The 9265-nt window shown below is 46.9% G+C and overlaps 1 protein-coding gene across 1 annotated transcript; it reads left to right on the plus strand.

Annotated features, from left to right (window-relative positions):
* Positions 1-3307: 3307 nt before the first annotated feature.
* Bpifa1 (BPI fold containing family A member 1) lies at positions 3308-8775 on the plus strand. The gene is made up of 8 exons (XM_031373724.1): positions 3308-3563; positions 3734-3893; positions 5182-5289; positions 5600-5749; positions 6814-6892; positions 7192-7255; positions 7666-7742; positions 8678-8775. The coding sequence occupies exons 1-7, from the start codon at positions 3308-3310 to the stop codon at positions 7704-7706; spliced, it is 858 nt and encodes a 285-aa protein (XP_031229584.1). The 3' UTR covers positions 7707-7742; positions 8678-8775.
* The last annotated feature ends 490 nt before the right edge of the window (positions 8776-9265 follow it).

Below are 9265 nucleotides of genomic sequence, written 5' to 3' on the forward strand. Positions count from 1 at the left end.
CTGGGACTCATTAAACTATATTCTATGAGACTGATTCTTCTTAAGCCTCAGCAAATCTCTCTTTCTGTTCTTGGCTAATTTAAGCACTAAAACAAAACTGTTTTACACACATGTACCACCAGTACAGGGTCCTGAGTACAGTGTATGGAAAGGAGAGGAAGGAAGGTCACCCACAGTCTCTTTGGAGCACAGTAGACCTCTCAGCGTCACCCGTAAGGGAAAGCTGGGTCAGGAACCTTAGCTGTGGGTCCTGCTGCTGGGTACCTGCTCAGGAGAGTGCATTCTGGAGCAGCAAGCATGCAGTGAATGGAACTCCTCAAGAGTAATTCCAGCAAAAGCAGAGGTGAGGCATCAATCCATACAAGTTCACACTGAAAGAAGAGGTGACCTTCACCAAATGCTCCCTCGATGTGTTTGCCTGTTCTTGGACTCTTTAAACTCAGGACAGAGTGTCAAAAGCAAACATCTAAGTGTGTGAAACAAGAGTTCCCACCCTCGAGACTAGACTGATCCCTATGTTGGGGTAAAGGTTGGAGGAATGCAAGAGAAACTGAAGAGAACACAGCTTCAGTGGGTCCAAAAGGTATCACACACTCCCTCCAAGACAGAGCTCAGTACAGATGGACTCAGGAAACCCCCAGACATGTCAAGAACAGAGAATGCCTATGCCTACACTCCTGCCCAGGGCCAAGACCATAAATGACCCAAGGAGAGATGATGAGCCAGAGGGCTTAGGTGGGAACAAGCAGAACTATGGCCCCCGCCCAGAGTTCTGCCTGAGGCCTACAAAGGGGAGGGGCATAGACAACGTTGTGTGTCTGTCCAAGGAGGAGACACTAAATGATAAATGCTGACTGGGAAGAAGCCAGGTGGCAGGTGACATCCCTGTTTTTCTAGTGAAGAGCATGGACAAGCTGCTGTGCACCTTGGTACAAGTAAACCCCTGAGACAGGAATGAAGACTCTTCTGTAAATGAATAAAATAGTGTCATAAAAAGCAGGTAAATCTGTAGATACCTAAGTTACCAAGCGAGATGCACACCAGTTCCCCAAGACCCTGAGGTGTGAGGTCATCCTCATCTTACACAGAAGGAAGGAGCTTCCATAATGAGTGGCCCAAAAGGTCGGAATACAATTAGGACCCAACCTATGTTTTCTGCCATAACCCATACCCAGCATCCTGACTTCAGAGATTTCCATTCATTGAACACACAATCCCAGCTCTTTTCCAGGCCTTACCTACCTCCAGTTACCCAAAGTAAGAACCTGTGCAGAGCAAGACCTACTCTCAGACTGGGGGTAGGGGAATGCCTGTAATCCCAGCATTCAGGAGTCTGATCAGGAGGATATGTGGAAGGTCAGCCTGGGCTTCATATTGACTTCAAAGCAACCCCAATAGCATGGCCTGGTTGTTCTCACTTCAAGACCTTGGCCTATCCCTGACTCCATTTTCCCCTCTGCAAAATGTACTTCACAGACCTAAGTAGTGGAGAACAAAGCTTCATTACATTATCTGAGGAAAGGATGGGGCTAAGAGACCAGAAAGCTGCAAGATCCTTCAAGCCCACCAATCCAGAAAGATATTTGCAGAACACAGAAGTGGGAAGTGTAGTGTGGGAAATCAAAATAGAGAGCAAGTATGGAGAAGGATCAAGCCTCAGTTTCCCACTGTAGAAGCCCAACCCCACCTTGCCAGGATGAGTGGACCTGGCACAGGCTAGAGCCTGGCAGGATTCCCTCCTGCCATTGTTTCTCTGCTGTTACTATCCTATGAGTTGGCTTCTAACCATGCCTTTTCCCCTCAGAACTGTTTGTGCTAAGTGGACCTTGTTTTCCTCCTCTGCAATGAAACAGTAGTAACCTTTCTGTCCCAAGATCTTATGAGCATCTACATACACCAGGGCTCTTTAAAAGGAAAGACTTCTCTTGTACGCATATACACACACATGACATTTAGGGGTTGCTCAAGATAGGGATGGTAAATGTGGTTTGACTCCTAACACTGTGGAAACAAGAGTTTGCCAACTGTAGAAAGAATGAGCCTGGGGGACGAGAGGTCACAAGTGATGAGAGCAAGACAAAGGTTCCTGAGTTGTCTGACCAGACTGCCCCTTTCAACTCTGAAAATCTGATCCTCCCACGACTAGTGAGCATGGGTCTCCAACCTACACCCCATGCATGAAACTGTGAAGTCTTGAGTAAGCCTCCATCTCAAATTTTCTTGTTTAATTTGTGGACCAAACAGCTTAACTGCCTCACCTGTTTATATGATTGACAATTATTTACTTTGGAGGGCCCTGAAAGATACTTCAAAACTACAGAAGTTGGAATTATCTGTAAGCCCATCACCCGATATCAGGTTTCCCAATTTCCATTCTATAAAAGTGAGTAACTCTTCCTTGGCAGAAGTGGTAGGAGAGGAGCCCAGGACGGCCACTTGAGACTCAGGTGAGACCTGCCCCTTCCTCCTCTACCGCAGATGCTCTGGGGTAGCAGAAGACCAGGTTTCTCACTGTAGGCTGGTGCTGGGAGATTGGACTGTCACTAACTGGGGTTCTAACAAGAAAAACAGAGCTGGCCATGGTTGGGGGCGAGGACTAGCCACTCACTCATCTTTCCCGGAGAGGGAGACGTAGATAGAGCAGTGAGCTCACTCCGTGTGCCCTAAGTAAAAACTCTAGGGAAGAAATTGTAACAAGGTGACCACCATGGGGTAAAAGGCTACCTAGGCTCATGTGACCTTTGACATTATGTTGCTCTTAATCATATCCAAATGCTGTCACATCCTGAAAACAGGCAAAAGAACCATCCCTTGGCAGAGATGAGGGCCAAGAAGTTCAGGTCTTTAGCCTCTGCCATGCAGGAGCCTCTTCATCCACACTGAAGAACAGGGCTGAGAGCAATGGGTCAGGCCACCACAGTCACATCCCACAGCCCCAGAGTAAACTTGATGGTCACTTAATTAAACAGAAGCTTCTGTCTCAGGCTTCAGAGCCTCTCACAGCTGCAACTAGTGACCTTGGGGGAAGCTGCCTAGAGTCACTAGGGCTGTGCTCCAAACTGCAGTAGGGGTTGTCTGTGCCCACATCTGAGGATGTGGTGACGATGAAGTTGGTGACTGAACCCATCTGCCTGTGGCCTGGGACAGACTACTATGGCAGTGTTAGTTATTATTGCTAGTCATCAGCCCCTGGGGTCAGGGGAACAATGGTAATCTCATCCTCTGGGAACAGGGCATGCAGTGCAGAGAATCCTCTGATATCCATACCACAGAGAACTTGTCATTCTGTCTGCAGACACCAAGAGAGATGTTTCTAGTTGGGAGCTTCATTGTCATCTGTGGGCTGCTGGCCCAGAGCACAGCCCAGCTGGCAGGCCTGCCATTGCCCTTGGGCCAGGGCCCGCCCTTGCCACTGAACCAGGGCCTGCCTTTACCACTGAACCAGGGTCTGCCCTTGCCACTGAACCAGGGTCTGCCCTTGCCCCTGGGCCAGGGTCTACCTTTGGCTGTAAGCCCAGCACTGCCTTCAAATCCCACAGATCTTGCTGGAAGCTTCACAAATGGTGAGTCTATGACAATCCCTTTCAGGGGATGTCCACTTGTGTGTCTGTTTTAATATGTGTGCTTGAGTATATCCAATCTCCCAATACCAGGAAGGCAAGCATGAGAGGAAGGGAAGGGAAGGACCTGAAGTTGGCAAACATGATATCTGAAGCTCTTTCCCCCTTTACAGCTCTCAGTGATGGCCTGCTGGCTAGGGGACTGCTGGGCATTTTAGAAAACATTCCACTCCTGGATATTATAAAGTCTGGAGGAGACAATTCTAATGGCCTTGTTGGGGGCCTGCTTGGAAAACTGACATCATCAGTTCCTCTCCTGAACAACATCCTCGAGTGAGTATCCACACAGAGGGATTTGGTTCCCACTAACAGAAGTCCTGGCCAGAGCTACAGAGGAAGAAGGATGGGCTGAGCATAGAGCCAGGACTCATTCCCAGGCCTCTCTCCACTCTGGCAGGGACAGTGGTCCTTTTGCACCTGTAGTTGCCCCAGTCCTAAGGCACATCCTGGGCCCCAGCAGAAGCTATTATCCCTGTGACAAGCCTTCCATGTCAGCTCCATAATCCCTAGTTCTCAGATGGAAAAACTGAGGCACAGAGATGTGCCTGTGCTCACATAGCTAGGGTGATGCAGTCAGGAATCTAACACAGAGAAGCCCCTAAGCTTTGCCACCCACTGTGGTTACTGTGTCTATCCCACCAAGGGAATGTGAACAGTCACTAGGCTACCCTCCTCATCTGTATCTCCTGTGCCTGAGACCTGACATGGCACTTCCCATGATGGCTTCCTAGGCACAAAGCCACACTGTGGAGTCTGTTGCAGTGAGCACATACCCCAGCCTGAGTCCTTAGTAAGACTGGACCAAAGCAAAGCCATTGCTAAGATTCCCAGCCTCCCAGGCCTTTGCTTCCTAGAGATAGTCAGATAGACTGTAGTGCTGGATGACCTGAGGTCAGACACCTGCTCTCCTGGGTTTGATTTCTCCATCTGTGAGATGGAGAGAAAGACTCTGGAGGAGACCGGGGAAGGTAAACAGGACACCATGGATGGGTCGGAGAAGGCTTCCTCCCATCCTTTTGCATTCTTTTCAACTTCTGCTCTCTAATCACCGTGATCAGTACTGAAGGCTGATCTGCTACTGAAGATTATGACAGAACTAGTGATTTCGGCCATTAGTCCTGTGCAGGGTTTATTCTAGTTGCCCATGTATCTTCTATGTGTATATTGACAGTCCAGCACAGCCAGCCAGCCATCTTTCCTTCCTTTCAACTACCTACTTCCTTTTCTATCACCCTTCTATAGATCGAACTACCCTTCTCACCTTAACCTACAGAACTATCCACTTGCTTTAGATGGCTCTGTACTATCATGTACAGTCTCTTCCCTCAAACACCTTCTAGACCTGAGATGGATAGATGACCTTGTGTATTGGGGTTCAATTCAGGCAGAATTGAAGGAAGATGGGTGTGCCTGAAAAACTCTCTTCCTGGCTTCCTCACCTCAGGTAGCCAGCTCTCTCTCTCTCTCTAAAATGGGTAAATATGCTTAGGGAAAAAAATGGTTTCCAGGTTTAAGACTTGAGACCCTGATTTTTTTTCCCTCTAATGTTGCCCCCTGACAGCATAAAAATCACTGATCCCCAGCTGCTGGAGCTTGGCCTTGTGCAGAGCCCTGATGGCCATCGTCTCTATGTCACCATCCCTCTGGGCTTTAAACTCAAAGTGAATATGTGAGTGTGTCCAAAGGGGGTGGTAAAGGGACGGCACACAAAGAAAGCTTGATAGAGATGGGAGGCTACAGGTACCTGGGTCTTGAACCTTAGCACAGTGGCTGGTACATTGAGCAAACTTAGCCATATAGGAAATGGCTTGACCTCTCTGAACCTTGCTCTCTCCTACTTAGGAGATGAGAACAACTGTGAAAAATATAGGGTAAGGTGAGGCTGGCATTCCTAACAATAAGAACCACACACACACACCTTGAAATGCAGAGGAGGGACAGATGCTAGCTAGTAATGATGTTTCCTCCTTTTCTGGCAGGCCTGTAGTTGGAAGTCTTTTGCAATTGGCTGTGAAGCTGAACATCACTGCAGAAGTCTTAGCCGTGAAAGACAATCAGGGGAGGATTCATCTGGTTCTTGGTGACTGCACCCACTCCCCTGGCAGCCTGAAAATCACCTTGCTCAATGGGTGAGGCTAAAGGGTTAGCTTCTCCCACACAGAGACAGCAGTGTGGGATGACAGGACAGTGGGTGGATGAGTAAGAGGATAGAAAGGAAGATGTGTACGTGTTGGGGAGAATAGGTAGTAGATTGATGAATGTGTGCTTGGTGAGTGATGGAAAGACATATAGACACAGACAGATGGATAAGCAAATCGATACATAAATACTCACTTATAACCTTATCAGACAGAATGGCTGACTTTTTTAATGCTGTGAGAAATCAACAGTGTATATGTTGTGGCTTTTAATGGCATTTTTGTCTGTATCGCCAACTTCATGGACCTCCACAGATATTCTATCTAAAATTATCTTATCTAATTATTACCAAGAGACAAAGTTTATTACTATGAATTGCTCAAAAACTATGCTAGATGGTGTTAAATAACATTATCCTGTTTGTTATACACTCCTATTTAGAATAGAATGGCTAATTTTATGGTGGATTAGGCAATAATAGTTTGTATTTAAGCCCCACCTACTACAGAGTATGTGAACTTGACTTGTATTTCTCCAATTTTGTCTCACCTTAGTTATTTGTAATACAAAACTACATTGAGGATATTAACAGAATTCTAAGGGGTAAATAGATGGAGAGCCCATTTCAATTGCTTGTTCCAGTTGCTTGTCACAAGGGAAGGTCCAGTCATACATAATGTACAGGACCTGTCCACACATGGCTCACATTTACTAAATACATACATTGGGTTTTATGGGTATCATTTCATCGAGTCCCCATGATAATCACATACTAAACATTACTCTGCATTCATGGATTCCATACAGTTTTGTTGTATGTCTACTATGTCCCTGAAAGCATTGGTTTGTTCTATACTCATTTGTGTGTGCACAACTGGGTTGGGTGTAACTCTCTTCATCTAGGCTCCTTGCTGTTCATCTGCATAGACATGAGTGTGGAAGGTCTGCCTGGTCTCAGTTTCAGGGTGCCAAGACTGAGTGTGCATAGTAGTTGCTGAACTTCCCAAGCCCAACCCCAAGCCTCTGAGCCATATTCATGACTTTTCTCTTCTAGAGTCACTCCTGTTCAAAGCTTTTTAGACAACCTCACGGGAATACTGACTAAAGTCCTTCCTGAGCTGATCCAGGGCAAGGTAAGGGATCAGAAGTGCCAGACCCCTTCTCCATGGGTCTTAAAGCTTCTCTGGCTGAAAGAGAGCCCTGGTGTGAACTAAACCCAGCTATCCCATAGGAGAAACAAAGCCATCCATTAGTCCATCTATCCTGTGATCCAGCTGACTATATTACTTATTTCAACACATCCAAACACACTAGTTGGTTTCTTCTAGACTGTAGAAAGTATCCATGGACATTCCACCGTGGGCATGCTGCCTCTTCAAAAGTCTCTTTGCGGGAGGTTCTGTACCTAACTCCTCTCTCTGTCCCGGGTCAGGTATGTCCTCTGGTCAATGGGATTCTCAGCGGTTTGGATGTCACCCTGGTGCATAACATTGCTGGTAAGTCCTCTCCCCCTCTGAAAAAGCATCAGTTTCCCCCAAGGAGTTTTGTTCCTGCACATCATTGCCTCTTGCCTCTTGCCTAGTTTCCTGTGGCTCACAGAAAAGGGACAGCTGGGCTTCATTGACCTCATCCATTCTTTGGATGTATCCTTGTTCCCATAAATTATCCAGATGAATCTGAGATAAAGCCTGCCTCCTCCTCCTTCTTCTCCTCCTCTTCTTCCTCCTCCTCTTTCTCCTCCTCAGGTCTGACCTGAGAACAGCTGAGCTGGCTGGAGGAGGCACAGCCTTCCCCCCACAATCCTGGTTGTCATGAGCATGTCTGGTGACCAGAGCCCTTGCCGGACTCCTTCATCACCAGATCATGACTGTAATCTCAGTTTTTTGCTCTTGTTATTGTTGTCCAGAATTACTGATCCATGGACTAAAGTTTGTCATCAAAGTTTAGGCTTCCCAGGAAGGAAGGCCTGCCTTGGTTGAGCTGGTGAGTACTGCTCCACATTCCTCCGTGGATAATGGCCATCTGAGGTTTGGCCATTATCCTTCTAGAAGGAAGCAAGGATCTAGGGACAATGTCATCAGTATTAGTCAGCTACCTATCATGCTAATGAAAGACCTAAGATAATCAACTTATAAAGATAAACTGGTTTCTTTTGGCTCACAGTTTTACAAACCCAGTTTATGACCAATTGCTCCATTGCTTTGAAAACATAATAAGGCAGGGGTTATAGTGGAAGAAGCTATTCATTTAGTAGCCAAGAAGCAAAATGAGAGACAGAATGAGGTAGAATCCACACCCAGTCATGAGGGCATGCCCCAGTCACCTAAAGATCTCCCTCTCCCTAGTACCTCACTCCCATGGGATCCACTGTCTCTCAGCATTGCTACCATGGGGACCATGCCATTAACATCTGTGCCCTTAGGAGAACATCTAAAATTCAAGTTATAAAAATATCTAAAGAGAGACAAGCTTCCACTTGAACACACAGAGAAATGCATGCAAAGGTCCACAGAAAAGCTAACAGAGGAAGAGAGACACGGGTGCCATATTAACACAACTACAAAGAGAAATAGGCATCATCATGGATATATACATATCATATTATCATCATGGATCCACACACACATCACCATCATAGGCATGAACACACACACACACACACACACACCAGCCAGATACATATGTGATACAGACCCATGCAGTCTCAAATTACTATGCTTATACATATGTGCAAGTCTACATACAGTCAAGTCTGTATAGTGCAAGCGCATGTACAACCAGGCTCCTTATGCCTGAGATCCTATCCTTGCGAGTCTGCATGCCTCCTTCCCTCACAGGGCCAGTTTGATGATGGGACAATACCAGTGAGAGTCACTGACCTCGAGTCTTGCCTCCTGATCAAATTCTTCTGCCAACAGAATCACTTCTTGCTGCTCAGTCTCCTGCCTCTTGCCTAGTTTCCTATGGCTCGGAGAAAAGGGCCTACATCCTGGAAAATTATAAGTCTGCCTTCTCCTCACAGAGCCTGATCTCCTTTCCCATCAGGCATGATTAATCCCGTGATCCTCACTAAATAAAATAGCTCTTCATCTGCATGAATGTCTTGTGTTCTTCACCATTACTTGGGGCTTCGGAGGGTAGAAAGAGCCTGAGGCCATACCCTAGACTCTTTGGCCTAGAACTGCATATACTAGGTCTTGAACAGCTGAGGGCTGGGGTTCAGCGGAATGTGGACTGGAAGAGACGGGGAACCCTGCTGTTCTTAGGTGGTACAGATAAGCACTTCAGGCATTGATTTGCACACACAGGTTGCCACACAAGACGTGAAGCAGATGACAGGAGATATGTTCCAGAGCTGGACATGAGAGGAGGGAGTGTGAGGATATATATGTCTCTGGTCCACATCTCAGGTTGAGGGTTGGGAGGAACCAGGAATGTGGAAAGGTGAACTGGATGGAGCAGGAAGAGCAGATCTGGATGGTGGCCACTCTGTGTGGAAATGCTTC

Source organism: Mastomys coucha, unplaced genomic scaffold (genome assembly GCF_008632895.1).
Source record: "Mastomys coucha isolate ucsf_1 unplaced genomic scaffold, UCSF_Mcou_1 pScaffold15, whole genome shotgun sequence".
NCBI classification, from domain to species: Eukaryota; Metazoa; Chordata; class Mammalia; order Rodentia; family Muridae; genus Mastomys; species Mastomys coucha.